General features: G+C 44.0%; 1 protein-coding gene across 2 annotated transcripts in view; it reads right to left on the bottom strand.

Annotated features, from left to right (window-relative positions):
• ABHD12 (abhydrolase domain containing 12, lysophospholipase) overlaps positions 1–18,734 on the bottom strand; it is a 54,222-nt gene extending 35,488 nt beyond the window's left edge. The window contains exon 1 of one of the 2 annotated variants that reach the window (XM_037896373.2): positions 18,380–18,734. In XM_037896373.2, the coding sequence (XP_037752301.1) occupies positions 18,380–18,531 (152 nt within the window). In that variant the 5' untranslated portion in view covers positions 18,532–18,734. Of the gene's footprint in view, positions 1–17,750; positions 17,967–18,379 lie in introns of those variants that run through there. The other variant, XM_043544215.1, reaches the window with a different exon arrangement.
• Positions 18,735–21,001: the final 2,267 nt, after the last annotated feature.

Genomic DNA, 21,001 nt, shown 5'->3' on the forward strand with positions numbered 1-21,001 from the left:
AAGGGACAACCTATCCTAAATTTTCAAATCACTGAGGGACAATCTACACTCATTCCTATATTTGCTTTTTACAATCAACTCTCTGTATAACTTTTCAGGAGTGATGTACCCAAATATTTGGATGCTAATATCTAAACTGTGTCATTAAATTTATTCACCTAAATTTTGGTTATTACAGATTATGTACTATATGTATCTTATGACTTTTAAGCCAAACTTTGTACTTTTGGATAACCTGAGCACTACACCCAGATGTACAGATACTCTTTCCTTAACCTGCGTATTATATAATTTTAACATTAGCTTTAATAAAAATTTTAAATATTCCACATCCTCAAAACAACAAAAATCCCTCCTCACCCCAAACATTTTAAGTTTCATATAAGCCTTCTTGAAGTTGTGAGGTTTCAGATGGCTTACAGCATAGCTAAGTTTTTAGGATCAGAGGGGTAGCCGTGTTAGTCTCTATCCACAAAAACAACCAGGAGTCTAACGTATCTGTTAGTCTTTAAGGTGCCACCAGACTCGTCATTGTTTTTAAGCCTCTCCTTTTAAGTTATATTTTTAGGGATCTGCAATAAAAAGGGTTGCTCTTATTTTATTTTTATTTTTTTTTAAGTCTCCTGTTTCTCTCATTTGAGTGCTCTGTCAGTGTAACGGAATTTTCCAATTTTCTCTCCTCTCACACTCAAGGAGTTACTTTGCCATCAACCATCTACTCACCGAGGATGACTGTATGATTAGTGCCAAGGACTGGTTGTAGGAGGAAAAAGTCGGGGGGAGTGGAAGAGAGGAACGAGTTGTTCTGGGGCCCAAATCCTGATCCTACTGAAGTCAACTGGAGTTTTGCCATTAATTTCAAACAAAATGGAATTTAGCCCTAAGGTTGTAGGACAGAATCCTGGACAGCTAATATACTGTTCAAGATGACACAAGAAAGAACTCTGACCCACTATCAAAATTGAGCAAGCTACAGTTTTAAGAACAGTCAGGTTGCAAAAAGGGTTTGACAGAGTACCCCAGAGTACTTAGTTAGTAAAAACAGAGAAGTAAAAAGTTGATGACTGTGCATTTATCTGGCACACAGTCAGAGCACAACGTCTTTCATTTCCCATGTTTTGAAAGCAGAACTGAACTGAACCATGTCTTGGTTTGCTCAGCCACCCATTCCAAATACTAATTGTTAATGGCACATTACACCTTAGTCATTAGGGGGATGCCTGTTTAAAATGTAACCAGGCGAAAACCTCAGTCCATCAATAGTTATAACCACTCTTCTTTCATGGACATTAAATAGATGGTACCATACTGAAGTATGGAAATGTTGAAAATTGTAGGAGTGAAATAAGCAATGTAACTAAACTAGCTATTTTCTTGCTTTGCAATATATCCACACCAAGAGAAAGATCTTCCATACTGACTTTTCTCCAACACCTTAAACTCCACTCAGAGATCAACGGGCTGCCAGTGCAGATCTCAGACTTTGCACTGGTGTCACATGTGCCGAGCAAGATGCTCTGCTCAATAAGTGAAGCGCTGGATTCTGCACCAGCTTCAGCCTCCGCATGATTCCAAGGCATAGTCCCATGTAGAGCACACTGCAATTGCCTAATCTTGAGGTAACAATAGGATGGACAATAGTGGCAAGTGTCCACATGTAGAAAGAAGGGTTGCAACCACCTTGGCAGACAGAGCTGGGAAAAAGGCGGACTGGGTCACTGCTATAATGTGATTCTTAAATAGCAGCCAGGGGTGTTAAAATCTCTCCTAAATGTGAACTGTGGTAACTAATGGTGGACATAATCACGTCAAAGGGTTTTACCTCTGCCATCTCTTCCAGTTGCTTTCTACAATCCACCATCACCTTACTCTTGTCTGGCTTGAGCTTCAGCCAACTTGCTGTTGTGTTTGCCCCAGTCTCAACTAGACACTGTCTGATCCTCTTAACTGCATCACCCAAATCAGAGAGATAACAGTTAGGTGGCATCAGCATATTGAGTACACTGCACCCCAGGCCTTCTTACTAGCCCTCCTACCAGCTCCATACACAATATGATTACAGAAGAGATACCTACAGTCCGAAGAAGAGATTCTAAACATTTTACAGAAAGTCAGGTTTAGGGAGGAATAAGGCTGCAAGCTCCTTTAAGAAAAACATTCAGTGAGACCCAGATCCTCCTGAAGTATTTAGGCAACTAATTTCCATTGATTTTATTTGGAGCCAGGTGCCTAAATACCTTTAAGGATCGGGCCTGATTTAAGTTATTAGTGTCAGTTTCAGGCCAACTGCACCTGTATTCCCCCGAGTTGTTTCTCAAGAGCACCCACTCCTCTCAGCTGTCACCTTTCATGGGCTGAAACCCACGTCTCTCTCTCTCCTGACCAGAGGGTTTTCCACGCTGTACAGTTCTCTGCCTGCCCTGCGATAGCCCCAGCAAGCCAGACGGTCTAAAGGACTAATGTCTGCTCTTTGCTCTCCCTCCAGGCTACGCCCAGTGTACTGCCTGCAGTTACAAGTTACACCACTGCTCTTTATATGCCAACACATTTATTCTTAAGGTGAACGTGTTACAGAGAAAACATTAGAAACCAATAAAAGAACCTACACACATGCTAAAAAGCTTACACAAAGGTCACCCTCAACTGGTAGGCATCTGTCCTTTGAGACCCACAACTGGGTTTTCCCCATGGTTACAAGTTCATAACTGTATCAGATTCTGAACCAGAACTCAGACTGGACCGATAAGCCTGGTCCTTTACATAGGCTGGGCCTTTGGAACAGGTAATCATCAGACAATCACCCCTTTCCTCATGATATAGCTTCAAAAGCCTGAGTTTTTTCATAACTGGAGACGGGGAATCTGCATTAAACTCTCCCTGGGTATTTCCCAGGAAATCTACACCACGCTTTGTGTCACCAAAAATCCATTCTTGTCTGCACAATTTCAGTATAATTCTTTGAACTTCCTGGCCTCACATCACATCTCCAGGCTAGAGAAGTTACATACAGCCCCACCCCGCAATATACATAAACTTTGCATAAGATACAATATGATTTTTCAAGGATATTGCAGGAAATTACCATATCTATCACAATTAGTCCCTTTTGGTATTCTACAATAGGCACCCAGTTCCAGATCACCTCTAAATTAGTAAAAGTAACCTGAAAAAGTCACAAACAAATCCTCCCATCCCCTTGAAGATAACAGAAAATAAGAATGGAAAGTGTGGCAAAATAATTAAAATAAATTAACATAATATGTTGAGTGTACAGTACAGACAATAGCGACATTATTCTCCATTATATGAGTCTAATTCACATTAGTGTTGAGGGGAATTATGCATATGTCACAAGAAAACTACTGCCCTAAAAAACTTGGAAGAAGAACTAAGCAGATGCTACAGTTATTTTAAGTGCTTAGCACTTACATAGTACATTGCAAACACTTAATAATTGCACCCAAGGGTGGTTGCAACAATGAATGTTTGGGATCAAAACCAGGCCTGGGGATTAACAGTTTAAGGTTGTTTACTTTCCTTTAGCTCATCATGTGCAACACAGATCTTGTTTATATACCAGAACTGCTCCTGTGTGAAATGATAGTCTTAAATGCTAGGAACATCTTTATAATAGGATAATGCTTTACACATTTTTCTCCATTCCATTACCACTTATGAAATCAAATATCACATGTAACAAGATTTAAGATGATTTTGTAGAGTAGCTTGGTTTTTTTCTGGTACTGCTATGCTGAAAGAATCAGCGTCTCTTCACAATTTTTTGCTACATTCTGCAAATTCTGAGCTACCATTTAAAAAAAAAAAACTCAAAAGCATCTTTTTTCTGTAATGAAATCATAGAAATGTAGGGCTGGAAGGGACCTTGGAAGGTCATCAAGTCTAGCCCCCTGAGCTGAGGCAGGACCAAGTAAACCCCCAGACCAATCCTGTTCTTAAACACCTCCAGTGATGGGGAATCCACAGCCTCCCTTGGAAGCCTGTTCCAGAGCTTAACTACCCTGAGAGTTAGAAAGTTTTTCCTAATATCTGACCTAAATCTGCCTTGCTGCAGATCAAGCCCATTTCCTTTTGTTCTTCCTTCAGTGGACATGGAGAACAATTGATCACAGTTCTCTTTATAACAGCCCTTGACATATTTGAAGACTTATCCAATCCTGCCTCAAGCTTTTTTTTCCCCTCAAGACTAAAACAGGCCCAGTGTTTTTAAACCTTTCCTCATAAGTCAGGTTTTTTAAGTCTTTATCATTTTTTTTGCTCTACACCGGACTCTCCAGTTTGTCCACATCTTTCCTAAAGTATGGCACCAGAACTGAACAGAGTACTCCAGATGAGGCCTCACCAGTGCCGAGTACAGCAGGACAGTTACCTCCCGTGTCTTATATACAACACTCTTACTAATACACCACAGAATGATATTAGCCTTTTTTGCAATTGCATCACATTGTTGACTCATATTCAAGTTGTGATCCACTATAACCTCAGATACTTTTCAGCACTATTATCACCTACCCAGTTATCCCCCATTGTGTAGTTGTACACCGGACCCTCACTAGAACGTGGGATTTGGGATCCATGCACAGTACTGTGTTAGCGCGGGGACCCCGTTAAAATGAATTCCAATTAAAGTAATTAAATTTGGGATCCATGGCTGTGACCGCGTTATACGTGAATTCGCGCTCCATAGACGCGCATTCTAGCGAGGGTCTGGTGTAGTGGATTTTTCCTTCCTAAGTGTAATATTAAACATTTATCTTTATTGAATTTAATCTTGTTGATTTCAGACCAATTCTACAATTTGTCAAGATCATTCTGAATTCTAATCCTGTGCTCCCAAATCTTTGCAATCCCACCCAGCTTGGTGTCATTCACACGTTATAAGCATACTCTCCATTCCATTATCCAACTCATTAATGAAAACACTGACTAGCAATTGACCCATGACTGACTGCTGTAGGACCCCACTCAATATGCCCTCCCAGTTTGACAGCGAACCACTGACAACTACTCTTGTCCCTACATGCTTTCAACCAGCTGTGCACCCACCTTATGTTTTCTAGATGAAATTATCATTTCCTTAGTTTGTTTATGAGAATATCATGTGGGACTGAGTCAAAAGCCTTCCTAGAACCAAGATCTCTCACATCTAATGGTTTCCCCCTATCTATTAGGCCAGTAACATGTTAAAGAAGGAAACTGGGTTGGTTTGAGATGATTTGTTTTTGACAAATCCATGCTGGTTATTCCTCATAACCCTATTATCCTTTTGGTGCTTACGAACTGAATGTTTAATAATTTGTTCCAGTATCTTTCCAGATATTAAAGTTAGGTCTGACTGGTCTATAATTCCTGGGGGTCCTCTTTATTCCCCTTTTAAAAGATAGGTACTATGTTTGCCCTTCTCCATTCTTTGAGAACTTATGGGGGATGGTGAGGTCCCAAAACATAACTGCTAACTATTCTGAGACTGCTTCAGCTACTCCCTTAAATACCCTAGCATGAATTTCATCAGGCCCTGCCTACTTGAATACAGCTAACTTAGCTTAATATTCTTCAACTTGTTCTCTCCCTGTTTTGGCTTGTGTTCCTTCCCCCTCGTTAATATTGTGTTGAGTATCTGGTCACTGTTAACCTTTTTAGTGAAGGCTGAAGCAAAACAGGCATTAAACGCCTCAGCCTTCTTGATGTCATCAGATCTCCTTCTCCCCACTAAATAGAGGACCTACACTTTCCTTCCTTTCTCTTGCTCCTAATGTAATTAAAGAATCTCTTCTTATTGTCTTTCTTGTCTCTTGCCAGGAGTAAATCATTTTGTGCCTTAGCCTTTCTGATTTTGTCCCTACATGCTTGTGCTATTCTTTTGTACTCTTCCTTAGCACTTTATCCATATTTCCATCTTTTGTAAGATTCCTTTTTGATTTTCAGGTCATTAACGAGCTGCTGATGGAGCCATAATGGCCTCTTACTATTCTTCCAACAGTAACCTCAGAGACAGAGGACCTTGATGGGGACCTGGTCTTTTTTGGAGCTGACTCTCTTCGGCCCCATCTGCACTGGCAAGTTTCTGCGCATTAAAGCAGCTTTGAGCGCGGTAACTCCTGAGGTGTACACACTGCCAAGCCACTTAGTGCGCAGAAACTGCACAGATGCAGCACTCTAAAAAAAACACCTCGACGAGGCAACCAGTGCCCGTTGCTTACTGGTATAGCCTCCTGACAAGATAGGCAATGTCTGAAGCCTGACAAATCAGGCATGCCTGCCAGGATCAGACAAGTCTCCCAGAGTGAAAAGTGGGGGGGAAAAATTCTCTCACCTAAAATTAACTAACTATTCTAACCACTAACCTACAACTAACTGCAATAAAAACAGAAGGCAGAGTATGCGCTAGGAAGACACGCTAGAGTTGCATCTCAGGCCAAGGCAGTAGAGAAGGAACTGAGGACTGTTTGTCCACACACCCCTGTGCAGTATCAGTGTCTGCCACAAGATGACATAGGATGTATATGCAGACCAAATGGACACTGCTAGCTCGAAATCTCCACTCAAGGAATCGAGAGGTGCATGTATACCTCAAGCAGAACTCCCATAGGAAAAAGAGGAAATACATTATGCTCAGCATCTAAAAAGAAGTGTAATGCTATTGCTTTGACTCCTCCCCCGAGGTACAGCTGCTGCCTACAGGTTCTACCCATTCAGGTCAGCAAGAATACTAAATGGTGCCAAAATATTACAGACTGTAAGTCAGCTGACTGACTACTTTCAGAAAGTAGTTCAGATACCCTCTGCAACTGACTTGTTTACAAGTCAGGCTTTGAAACAATTGACAAGCACATGTTCTTAAAGGCTGCAAAGCCAACTAAATAGCAAACATATGGCTAACTTACAGAGCTGCCAGCGCTCAAAGCCTTTCAACACAGGATTATTTTATTTTATTTTTAAAAACCAGGAAAGTTCATCTGCTCCTGCTTTTCATATTTTCCTTACCTGAAGCCAGAATTCTCACACATCCATAGAACCCTAGGACTGGAAGGGACTTTGAGAGGTCATCTAGTCCAGTCCCCTGCACTCATGGCAGGGCTAAGTATTATCTAGACCATTCCTGACAGGTGTTTGTCTAACCTGCTCTTAAAAATCTCCAAAGATGAAGATTCCACCTCCCTAGGCAATTTATTCCAGTGCTCAACCACCCTGACAGTTAGGAAGTTTTTCCTAATGTCCAACATAAACCTCCCTTGCTGCAATTTAAGCCCCTTGCTTCTTGTCCTATCCTCAGAGGTTAAGGAAAACAATGTTTCTCCCTCCTCCTTGTAACAACCTTTTACATACTTGAAAACTGTTATGTCCCCTCTCAGTCTTCTCTTTTCCAGACTAAACAAACCCAATTTTTTCAATCTTCCCTCAGAGGTCGTGTTTTTTAGACCGTTAATCATTTTTGTTGCTCTTCTCTGGACTCTCTCCAATTTGTACACATCTTTCGTGAAATGTAATGCCCAAAACTGGACATAATACTCCAGCTGTGGCCTAACCAGCGAAGAGTAGAGCAGAAAAAATTACTTCCCATGTTTTGCTTACAACACTCCTGCTAATACAGAAAACATCACTTTGTGATGTTTTTGCAACAGCGTTACACTGTTGACTCATATTTAGCTTGTGGTCCACTATGACCCCCAGATCTCTTTCCGCAGTACCCCTTCCTAGGCAGTCATTTCCCATTTTGTATGTGCAACTTCCTAAATGGAGTACTTTACATTTGTCCTTATTGAATTTCATCTTATTTATTTCAGACCATTTCTCTAGTTTGTCCAGATCATTTTGAATTTTAATCCTATCCTCCAAAGCACTTGCAATCCCTCCCAGCTTGGTATGGTCCACAAACTCTACAAATGTACTCTCTATGCCATTATCTAAATCATCGATGAAGATATTGAACAGAACCGGATCCAGAACTGATCCCTGCAGGAATCCGCTCATTATGTCCTTCCAGCATGACTGTGAACCACTGATAACTACTCTCTAAGAACCATTTTCCAACCAGTTTTGCACCCATCTTATAGTAGCTCCATCTAGATTTCATTTCCCTAGTTTATGTGTTGTAAACAAAGCTTTAATATCAAAGAATACATTTTAAAATATTAACCAAACACTGATTAGTCAGAGGCCCAGCTACCATTACCAAGGTTCAGAGACAACAAAAGCCCAGCACCTGCATGTCCAAGTGCTAGGAAAAGGAAGGATGCCGGCATTTCTGCCAAGAGATTGCCCCAGACCCTGCCTGGGAGCACTGTCCTTTGGCTAGTAAGTGTCTAATAAATTTAAGCCCAACTCTGGTAGCTGGAATGAAGAATGCACTTTCTTCTCCAGTAAGATACCTTCCCTCTCTCCCCTTCCCCGCCCCCACCAATTTACCAGTACTCCAGCTTCCATTTAGGCCCTTACAAACCCATCAACAGCTCCAGTGACCGTCTCTGCTGATGTTCACTTCTTTCATAAACAGCAGCAGAACAAAACTGACATGATTTTAAGCTTTACTACTGCCAAATCAGCTGTGAAATTAACCAGAGCATTTTATTTTAACTCTGCTGGGACTCAGGAAAGCTCTGAACAACAGTAACACTGGATAGCTGTCTGTCACAAGCTTTAGCAAACAACATAGCTTCTATTCATGTTTGGAAAGCTTTTTTCGTAACTTTAAGTGCCAGAAGTTTATGGAAGAGGACTTGGATTTGTTTCTAAGTGAAAGCTAGTTCTGCAGATGATGGCGGCTTAGGCTCCCCTTCCTCCAGGGAGGAAAAAAATTTCCTACTCGCAACTTGTAAGTGGATTTTTCAAGCCCTCTTACAGAAGCTCTTCCATACTTGATGAAGAGTTAGGACTTGTCTACATGAGGAACTTGCTCCACAATAAGGCAGGGTGTATTTAAAGTGCTATAGCTATTCTGGAATAACTCCCCCTGTGGAGACTTATTCTGGAATAAGAGCGTCCACACAAGGCGTTATTATAGAACAGTTATTCTGGTCAATTTTCCCCTTATAAGCCCAAATTTCACCAAAACAAAACCAAATGCCCCTGAAATTACCCTTCTTTAGTTTAATCCCAAATTTTTAGAAGAGTTTGAGGAAAACAAAACAAGAAAATAGTTCAGTAATACTTTGGTGAAGATTCACTGATATGAGAGTTAGAAGGAACCTTAAAGGAGAAAGGGCATACCTGAATCTCAGCCTTAATGGGCACTCATCACCCCTCCAGATACAGGTGCAGATGAACATATTGGAGAAGTATTACCCCGGGGACATTCTGTGCCAAAAAATTAAAAATTCTGTGCACGATATTTTAAAATTCTGCAAATGCTATTTGTCAAAATAACGCTAAATAATTACGCCAGTTTCAATTATTTTTTTTATTTCAAAATACCTGTCAGCAAGTACGTCTAACAATACAGACACACACAAAAATTCCCCCAGAAGTAGAAAGTTCCCCTATGACAACCCAGTTCCTGTTTCTCTGCCCCCTTTCCCCCTCCCAGAGCCCAGCCGGGGGGCCAAGCACCCGCACCCCCTCTCCCCCAGAGCCCAGCTGCAGGGCCCCCCCCTTGCCAAAAAACCAGAGCCCAGGGATCCAAAGGGAGGAACAGCCTGATGCTCAGTCCCAGGCTTGCATGGAGTTTCCTGCGCATTGCTGTCTCCTTCCCTCAGGGCATGCTGGGAACTGCAGCTGTCAGGAACCCTTTAGCTCGCTCCCTCTTCCGTCCTCCCCCCGTTGGCAGTGTCTTCTATGCATGAGCTGGGCTCTGCTGGGTCCGCAGCACATTTCTGTGGGAGAAAGGAAATGCTGCGTGCACAATGTTAATTTCTGCAAAATTCTGCATTGCGCAGTGGCGCAGAATTCCCCCAGGAGTAAAGTATGTGCTGATCTTAAAAGCAGTCACAGTTCAAAAGAGATGCACTTATGTAGCTGGTGTCAACAATTAAACATTTAACTTGAAAATCCTGTTTCCATCTGAAAATGTTATACTTACTATGTCACAAGAAACACCTAACAACTCTACATGAAAGGAAAAAAAATGTTTCCAGTTTGTTTACTCTGTATTTGACAGCACCGTGTATAATCAGTGGCACAGCTTTGTTGATGGTCATTTGCACTTTCTGTCCTACAAACTAACCTGACAATATTACTCATGCCCTGTTCTGGAGAGAGCTCATGTGTGTGTTCTTCCCCCGGCTCAGCAAGAGGGTGTTTCCTAGTAGCAGCAGCAAAGCTGAAACTGAAGAGGCAAAAGGCAAGCATGTACATAAAAAGAAGGGGGAGAGGGTGTGGCCCATGCCTGTTTAGAGGCATTGCTTTTAGACCCACCCAAAAGACCCTCACAAACACAGGAGAGGGAACCTGAAAATTTAAAAATTTAGAAGTATTGTCAGAAAAATTAGTCTGCTCCAAAAAATTCAAGTTGCCAATGTCATTTTAAATACTCAAATTACACAAAGCTTTGAAAAAGAAAATCAGAGGGTAGTACAAAACTAAATTGTCGAAATTTTGACCAAATGACCACTGATACCTGTTTCCCAAATACCGTTCATAAGGAAGAGAACTGGGAGTGAGGGATGGATGAAGAATGCCCTTTCCGCCTTCCAATTATGATAAGTGCAACAGGATGTGACATCTCGCTCAAATGTCCTTCACTTCAATCCCAAAGTTCACACAAATGTGGTGTCCACTCACTATTAGAATGTATCTACATCAGAAATAATCATGAAACAGAAGCTAAAGACAGTTATTTACACTGAAGGAATGCATCCCACAGGGTGTAAGTTTCCTTTACGAACAATTTTTGTATTCGTCATTCTGGGTCTCTCTCACACACTGTTCCCCACATTTGAGAAACATGGGAGGAGAGAAAAGAGGAAAGGCAATTGTTTAAAAATATATTTTATATATTTATTTCAGCAGTTTGACAGACAATTTTGGTTTGGGTACGGGAGGAAGCAATTGTAGCATTTTTTAATCTTATTTTTTAAATTAAGATTTGATAATATTAAGTTAAAGGCCTTCCTATTAGCCCACAATATGATTACCACCCAAGTGAAATTCCTCAGCCATTTATTAAGCTCAGGTTCTGGTTATTAACTCCGACAGGAAGCACTCTGAAATTACCATCCTAATAAAAATAAAATAAAGGAACAACAGAGAAGGATATTTGACAAGAGAATCAAGTGACCATTTTAAAAGCATAACATTTCTTTGATTTCTGATGCTACATTAATATGGTTTAAAATTAAGTGGTGCTTTTGCTTAACACTTATAAAATTGTTTCTAATCTCCAATACAATTTGGATTCAGAAGAATCAAGTCCACACAAGTTATCACTATATTGCTTTATCAGTGTTATTTACATTTTTAAAGGGGTGGGGGCAAAAATTGTTTTGTAACATACCAATCTTCAGCAGTCTTGAAGATCCTGCTTTTAAAGCAGCCAGCACTGGAAGTAGTTTAGATCTTAAAGTTAAAATTATGAGACCTTTTGTAGATAGAGAGATACCAAGAACTTAGAGCATGGTGCAATGGCACAACCTACACCTGAATGTTCCAATGCTATATTTAATAATTATGGCTACTGTTTTCAAAATCATTCACTAATTTTTTGTGCCTGAACTGAGAAGAAACTGATTGATTTTCAGAAAGGCTGAAAATTTCTCAAGGTAGGAACACAGGAATTGGAGGTCCATAAAATTAGTGAACATTTCTGAAAATGTGACTGTATAATATTTAGAGTTTTAGTATTTCCATATACCAGACAAAGAATTCAAGCACTGATTACATACACTTATTTCTTACCTTCTGAAAAGCAACATCTACATTACCACTAAAAAAAGGTCACAACTACAGTATACAACCAAACCACACAAATCTTATCCAAAAGTACACAACCATTTTCAAATGTATACTCATAATATGCTACAACAAAATAGCTAATTAAACAGGTGTTTGTGCACTTCAGTGTGATTCTCCATTCTGGGATGTATGCACACTGGGTGGCAGCATGAACTGAAACAGAGGGACAGAAACGTTACTAGTGTGATCTAACATACTGATGGTGGTAGGCTACTCCTTGTAGATTGGTACTGTATTCTGCAAATGTTACCTAAATTTATGATTACTTTAATGTTTAGTGCTTATGTTGCTCTGAAGACGTGCACTTGAGCAACCTTAAATGCAGAGAATCCTGTTTGGGAAGCCCAGGCTAACACTCTGCTACTACTTTAAAGTCACCATTCACTAGCACTGTACACACACACAACTGGCATTACCCTCACAGTCTAGTGCATTCCAGAATCATAGGATCAGCCACAGGGTCAACCTTTGCTGCAGAGTTGAGCAACAGTCTAAGCTATTATTTTAAAAGTAAAGATCTTTAGTGTTTATGCAGGAAAGGTTAAAAACATTAACTTAGTCTAACCAATGTATTGTTTTTCTGAGTCTGCAGACAGACCTCAAGCCTCCGAATGAATTAAGTCGATTGCGTGTGACCACACCACACTCATTATCTCGATGGAATAGGTCCTCACTAGCAACGCCTGCATCAATGCACAAAGCAGTGCATCATGGGTAGCTATCCTAAAGTGCAACTTGCTGTAGTGTGTTTTGGGAAGTTTGTGCAATGCCTCCTGGGACCAAAACATTGTCGCAGGGGAGAATGGGAACATTGCGTCGGCATCCCATGATGCACTGTCCTCCCTCCCTCATATCAGTGGCAAACAACCCAGTGGTTTTCGTGCCTTAAAACCCCATGCATATGCCATAACCCCAGAAGCACAGAGCCTTCTCAGGTGTGCACTCTTGCTGTGAGCATCTCAAAACACCTCGTGCCTTCTCTTCAGTATTTCCAGAGCCAAAGTAGGGTCCACCACGCGGAATATAGCGATGTCCTGCAAGCAGCCCTGCTGCAAGCCATTGAAAAAAAAAAACAAAAAAAAAAACAACAATTCCGAGTTGCTGCTGGCAGTCACAGAGCAGCTGCACTCTGTTGAGCGCCATTTCTAGCCCCACAAAACAAGCACTGACTGGTAGGACCGCACCGTTTTGCAGGTCTGGGATGACGAGCAGTGGCTGCAGAACTTTCGAATGTGGAAGGCCACCTTCCAGGAACTCTGTGCAGAGCTTTCCCCTGCCCTGCAGTTCAGCAACACAAAAATGAGAGCTGCTCTGACAGTGGAGAAGCGAGTGGCGATCACTATTTGGAAGCTTGCACTGCCAGACAGTTACCGGGCAGTAGGGAATTAATTTGGAGTAGGTAAATCAACCATGGGAGCTGCTGTGCTTCAAGTGTGCAGGGTCATTAAAAGTGAGTCTGATAAATGTGCAGGACATAGTGGATGGTTTTGCCGCGATGGGGTTCCCTAATTGCAGTGGGGCAATAGATGGCACACATATCCCCATCTTGGCACCAGATCACCTTGCCAAAGAGTACATAAAACCGAAAGGGATTCTTTTCAATGGTGCTGCAAGCGCTGGTGAATCACAGGGGGCGTTTCACCAACATCAGCGCAGGATGGTCTGGAAAGATTCATGATGGGCACATCTTTAGGAACTGGGGTCTGTTCAAAAAGCTGCTATCTGGGACTTTCCTTCCAGACCACAAAATGAACACTGATGACATTGAGATGCCTGTAGTTATCCTGGGGGACACAACCTACCCCTTGCTCGCATGGCTCATGAAGCCATACACCGGCTGTCTGGATAGCAGCAAGGAACGGATCGACTATAGGATCAGCAAGTGCAAAATGGTGGTTGAATGTGCCTTTGGTTGTGTGAAAGGGTGCTGGAGAACTTTACTAACAAGGTTGGACCTCAGTGAAGAGAAAATCCGCATGGTTATAGCTGCCTGCTCCATAATGTCTTTGGAAAAAAAGGGGGGAATTTTCCACAGGAGTGGACAATTGAGGCCGATCACATGGCAGCCATTTTTGAGCAGCCAGACACCAGGGCAATAAGAAGAGTATAGCAAGGAGCACTGCGTATCCACAAGGCTTTGAAAAGCCGTTTCAATAATGAGTCACAGTTATGTGACCTGCTTGTCTGCATTGATATTCCCAAAGCTTCACCTGGGCTTGTATCATGGTCCCTGTAAAGCCAACCCCATGCCAACGCCCACTGCTTCTATTCAATAAATAACATTTATTTCTCAAATCCATTTACTTTATTTAACAAACATAAGTAAAGAGGGAGAACAGGAAAAAAAAGTTAGCTTTGGGGAAAAGGGGTTATGAAGCTGGAACAGGAGAAACATTTTCAGCGGTGTAACATAACACCACATTCTAGACCATCGAAGGTCCGTGAATGGGCGCCTTCTGTTCCTTGTACCCTACCCCTGAGTTAAGTGAAAGGGATAATGGACTTTTCACCCACACTTCATGGAACGCTTGGGGTAGGGGGATTCTGCACCAGGTGATGCTGGCTGACCACCAGGGTCTCTACTCTCCTGCTTCTGTTCCTGCAGTTCACCCAGACTCCTCAACATCTGATTGGTCCCACATAATCCGAAGCATCTCATCCTGCATCGCACACTCACGGGAAGCTTTTCTGCTCTCCATGTCCACGTCTAACTTCTCAGACAATGAAATCCTCCATACTCTCAGTTCTGTGTCAGCTGTCCCGGAGGCGTTCATTATCTTGGTGAACATGTCCTCCTGCGTTCTCTTTTTCCTCCTTCTAATCAGCTAAAGTTGGCTTTCAGGTGTTGATGACACGCCAAAGGACACATTTCCAGCTGTCAGTCATGGGAAAAAAGAAAGGTACCATTGTACATGCATAAAACGTTTCCATAGCAAGGACATTTTCATTAACAAAACAAAACTTATTTCACTAGGTGCAAGCCATAATCAGAACCCGCAACCGTTCACTGTGCCAGCCATGGCGAGTAGCGGCCCCCCCGCCACACCGAGTCATAGGTTACCACACTTTTAATGAAGTTTATGACATGCTCATGTTGGGAGCAGAGGTAGCTAGTCAAACAATTGCCCCTTCCCATAGCACCAAAGGAAGCTGTTTACGAACAGGGCGGAGGGGGAACGTTTTCACTCCCAAATTACGGAATCTCACAGGTGGTGAGAATATCAGCCATTAAATTACTTACTGACCTATGCCGAGCATAGTAAAGCCACATTAGCGGCCGTGTGGTTTGGCGATCCGGAATGTGGGGGGTGGGGTGGGTCTACATGCTTCCCCGCCCCATTCTTGTAAGCGCACTTTTAATGAGAACTTCCCCCGTATCACATAGGGTCGCCTAGGGGAAAAATCAGTCTCCTGAGAGTAACAGAGGCGAAAAGGAAGGAGATGCTGGTCCTTATATTGCTATGCTGTTACCACAATGATGCCAGCAAATTAATTCAGCAGTTGTGTGGGAAAATGTCCAAGAAATAAGACTGCCCTGCCCTGAAACCTTCTGCAAAGGATTGCAGAGTACCTCCATGAAAGTTTCCTAGAGATATCCATGGAGGATTCCCAAGCTATCCCAGTCCACATAAAAAGTCTTTTCCGGGGGCGTAGCTGGAGCAGCCTCTTGTAAGCTGAGAACCACAGAACTCTGCTTTTTCTTCACAGTAAACATACAATACCACAGAACGTGTGTGCCTGCTAAAGTTTAACTGGACTCTGATTGTAACTGTACACTCCCCAGAGGTGCCTTCCCCGACATCACAGTCAGACACCATGATGTCCTACGACCCACAGGGCTCCAGGGTTAAAAATATTTCCTGGCTCTCAGGGAGACTGGATCCACCACTCGCCTGTCTCCCATTCTCCTCCTCCTTCTCATCCACCATATTGTTCTCCCTGTTGTCCCTAGACTCACACCTGTGAGGTGTCCACGTTGCTTGTGGGGGTACCGGTAAGGTCACCCCCAAGAATCGCATGCAGCTCGCTGTAAAACCAGCATGTGAGGGGTTGAGCACCAGAATGACTGTTTGCCTCCCTTGCCTTCTGGTACGCTTGGCGAAGTTCTTTTATGTTCACGCTGCACTGCTGTCCGTCCCTCATGTAGCCCTTCTCCCTCATTCCAAGAGCGATCTTCGCATAGATCGCAGTGTTTCTTCTGTTGGATTGGAGCTCTGTCTCCACAGATTCTTCTCCCCACACAGCAATGAGATCCATCACGTCCTCTGCAGACCAGGCTGGAGCGCATTTGGGGCGTGTAGTCTCCATGATCAGCTGTGCTCAAACTGGCACATTCCCAATGCTGATCAAACAGGAAATGGGAAATCAAAAATTCCTGGGGCTTTAGCAGGGGAGGGTCTGTTTCCTGTGTACCTGGCTGCAGTGCAGCAGAGTTGAAAATGATCTCCAGAGCGGTCACAGGTGAGCATTGTGGTACACCACTTAGAGGCCAATTAAGTCGAATTACACAATGTTGCATCTGCACTACCTCACAGTCGACCCATGAAAATCTAATTAAGCATGGCGCCTCTCGCAGAGGTGGATTACAGAAGTTGACATTAGAGGCGATTTAAGTCGGCATAAAGGACCCAGTATTGTGGACACATACATTAACAGGTCAACTTAAGGCGGCTTCCTTCAACCTAACTCTAGTATAGACCAGGCCCAAGACAAGAATTCTGAGAAATGCAGACTTCCCCATTCTCCTCCAAAATCATTCTGACTCCGAAATCTATCACTAACATTTTGGTGGTCATTAACTATTTCACCGATGACTACTTAATCAGGAACATACTGCTAATATGCTTATCCCACAATACCAAACTGTCTGACACACCTTTCCAGATTCCAGAAACCTTAAATGTCCCCCATCCAGCTGCCAAAACTTGCAGTTTCCTTCAACATCCCTCTCCAAAACAACTTATACAAACTAATCTGTATAGTATAAACATTACAGTACATTGACAATTTGAGCCCAGAAAAAAATGAATATCAATTAACAATACTGTATTATTTAATAGATAATGCAATAAAAAACTATTTTTTTTAATCTCTCAGATGTTGCCCAAAATTTCCTGTTTTAGAGAGTCACCAAAACCAGACTTGCTGGAATTGACCTGTCATTTATTTAACACTTGTTTTTAAAGTAATCTATTCAGACATAGATTAGATTTGAAAATTGTTACACAAATAGAAAACTAAGGGAAGCTGATCAACTGTGCAGTTATTCAATCCAAAACAAGACCAAATGAATGCCATCCTCCATCATCAAATACTTGTGCTAATGTACCACAGTGTTGACAGTAGCTCCACCTGTTAGCTGTAGGTCATAAATTTAAGCAAAAATGCTACCAATAAGTATTTTCTCTTTTAAGACCTCTTTCATCGGCAGTGTGCAAACCAAAATTTGCAGAAACAGCACAAAAGCTTGCCTCAGTACAGAGAAATGACTAAACAAAAATAACTTTTTAAAATAGATAAATGAAAAATGTATCTGGTAATTAAGCAACAGAAGAGAAGGATAATCTGTAGGATTCCAAGAGGCACTCAACGTTTTACACGGTGGTTTTATCCTTCATAAATACAATCTGGCTGCAGCAACCCAAACCACAAAGTTCTTGTCTCAATTATAAAATACCTTTGGGCATTTACAAAAGATAAACTGAAGGGAAAACATGCATCAATAAAGTTCTCATTTATAAGTGTATTGCCTATTACAGGACAGCATTGTATTTCACCCCTTTTGCGGGGGGTGGGGGAGAATCAGGAAGATCTGTTTGTTCATAGAAATAATACAAAAAAGTCACTTTACAGGGTATTTTTCCATACGGACTGTGCGCGCGTGTGGGTATGCCTTTGGGAAGGATGACTCTTGACCGGTTTATTTTCTTTCACTCACAGAACTCAAAAACAGCGCAAACCCTTTCCCTCCCTGCCACCCCCTAAGCGCGGGTCAGCTGTTAGAAAACCACCCCCTTCCTCGGGGCGGTCCGGGCTCCTTCCGACAGATCGCCATCGCCCTGCTCCCCGACAGGCCTCGGCTTTTGCGAGGAGGCCCCCCAAAGGGCGCGCGGGGGGGGCCCCCAAAGGGCGCGCGGGGGGGGCCCCCAAAGGGCGCGCGGGGGGGGCCCCCAAAGGGCGCGCGGGGGGGGCCCCCAAAGGGCGCGCGGGGGGGGCCCCACGGCAGCAGAGCCCGGCCCGGCCGGAGTCCGCCCGAGCGCGGGGGTTTATAAACGGACCCCGGGGGCAAGGGCCCCTGCGCCCCCGGCCGCAGCCCGGTACCCGCCCATCCCCGGGGCCCGCAGCGGCCCGGCCTGGGACTCCCCGGCCCGGCCCCGGGCAGGTGATGCGGGGTTCGGCTCAGGCTCGCCACCAGGGGGCCGCCGGGGCCGGGCTCGCCCGGGGCGCCGCAGGGGGGACGCGGGGCCGCCCTCACCTGCCGAGCGGCCGCTTCATGGCCGGCTCCCCGGGGGGCCGCGCGCTCGCGGCGCCGGCCAGGCGCAGGCTGCGCCTCAGGCTGCAGCCCGGCTCGGGCGGGCCGGCGGGGCGCTCGTGCTCCAGCGTGACGGACTCGTTCCGCTTTCTCATCCCGCGGCCCCGTCTCTCGCCGGCAGCACCGGGGGCGGCGGCTCCTGTCCCCGAGCTCAGCCCCGGCCCTTCCCTACATCGCACCGGCAGCGGCGAGGCCGCGACCGCCCCCGCCAATCAGAGGCGGCGGGGAGACCACGTGACGGCACGGCCCGTCGCTAGGGCCTCAGGGGGTGGCTCCAGCTTCTCCTGCCCACACCAAAGATGGCTAGCGAGCCCCTGGCGGCCATCTTGAGTGGGGGCAAGCGGGCATAAGCCCACAGCGGCCATCTTGAGTGGGGGCAAGCGGGCACAAGCCCACAGCGGCCATCTTGAGTGGGGGCAAGCGGGCACAAGCCCACGGCGGCCACTGTGGGGGGTGGTATCCAGGCCTCCACAGGCAGCGCGAGGGAAGATCCCTTCCCGGGTCTGGGCACGTGGGGCAACGCAGGCTGCTCTTCCATCCCCTCCCCCCCAGACCTGCCACCCCTGCACCGGGCACTGCGTGTGGCCACCCCTACCCTCCCTGCCCCTTCCACAGGGCAGCTACGGAGACCACCCGAAGAGAAAATGTCAACCCAGGGCTCTTCAGCCCTCCTTGGCACCCCCGTTTCCCTGCCAGGGCCCTGCAATGGGGGGTTTGCAGGGGTGACGACACCCCCACGTTGTCCAGAGCAGGCCGCTTTCCTCATGCCTCTCCTAGTTAAATCATACATCAACCCTTCTGAGGAGGAAAATCACAGCATCCCTCCCTAAATACTGAGCCCCCCTGACTTCAACCCTGGGCCTGAATTTTCAGAAGTGCTGATCAGGTCCAACTGTTCCCGCACCCGCAAAAAAAATACCCTTGTCTAACCTCAAAACTCTGGGAAGAGGTCTCTGTGAAGTCTCTTTCTTTCTGTCCACCCCCCACACATCACCTTTAGACTGAAATGAAGTCTGGGAAGTTTCACCCCAAAAGAGAAAAATTAGAATATTTTATGAGTCAGTGAAAACTGTAATGAAAAATCTCTCTGTAATACTATAGGATTCACTACCCACAAACTATACAATAAAAAGGGAATAAAACACTCAAAGAACAACAGAAGTAGTATTTTTTGCACACTGAAGTCTTGTATCAGTCTTCACTGCGGAGGATGAGGGGGAGATACCCACATTACAGCCAGTCTTTCTGGGCAACAGATTTGAAGTACTATCCCACATTCGTGTGTCAATAGAGGAGATTTTAGAACAAACTGAAAAACTAAAAAGTAATAAGTCACCAAGACCGGATGGTATTTACTTAAGATTTTGAAAGGAACTCAGATATGAAATTGGAGAAATGATCATTGTAGTATATAACCTATCACTGAAATCAGGCTCTGTAGCTGATGACAAGAAGGTAGCTAACATAACCGCAAATTTTAAAATGGGCTCCAGAGGAGATCCTGGCAATTACAGGCCAGGGAGCCTACCTTCAGTAACATGCAAATTGGTACAAACTATAGTAAAGAACAGAATTATTAGACACATAAACATGATTTGTTGGGGAAGAGTCAATACAGTTTTTGTAAAGGGAAGTCATACATCACCAATCTACTAAAATTCTTTGAGGAGGGTCAACAAACATAGACCAAGGTCACTGACCCAGTGGATATAGTGTATTTGGACTTTCAGAAAGTCTTTGACAAGGTTCCTCACCAGAGGTTCTTAAGCAAATTAAGCAGTAATGTGATAAGAGGATCAGCAACTGGTTCAAAGATAGAAAACAAAGGGTAGGAATAAATGGTGAGTTTTCACAATGGAGAGAAGTGAACTACAGGGTCTCCCAAGGATCTGTACTGGGACCTCTGCTGTTCAATATATTCATTAATGATCTAGAAAATGAGGTGAACAGTGAAGTGGTAAAGATTGCAGACAATATATCATTATTTGAGATAGTTAAGTCCAAAGGTTTCAGAGTAACAGCCGTGTTAGTCTGTATTCGCAAAAAGAAAAGGAGTACTTGTGGCACCTTAGAGACTAACCAATTTATCTGAGCATAAGCTTTCATGAGCTACTGCTCACTTGATCGGATGCATACGATGAAGTGAGCTGTAGCTCACGAAAGCTTATGCTCAAATAAATTGGTTAGTCTCTAAGGTGCCACAAGTACTCCTTTTCTTTTTAAGTCCAAAGCTGACTCTGAAGAGTTACAAAGAATCTCACAAAACTGAGTAACGGGGCAACAAAAGTGGCAGATGAAATTCAACACTCATAAATGCAAAGTAATGCACATTGAAAAAAATAATCCCAAGTATACATAGACAATGATGGTTCTAAATTAGCTCTTACCACTCAGGAAAGAGATCTTGGAGTCATCATAGATAATTCTATTAAAACTTCCACTCAATGCACAGCAATGATCAAGAAGGCTAACAATATGTTAGGAACTATTGCGGGAGGGAGCAGTCAGGGGACAAGGAGCAGGGGGGCTTGGATAGGGTCCCGGGGGGTGGTTAGGGGCGGGGGG

Source organism: Chelonia mydas, chromosome 3 (assembly GCF_015237465.2).
Source record: "Chelonia mydas isolate rCheMyd1 chromosome 3, rCheMyd1.pri.v2, whole genome shotgun sequence".
Lineage (NCBI taxonomy): Eukaryota > Metazoa > Chordata > Testudines > Cheloniidae > Chelonia > Chelonia mydas.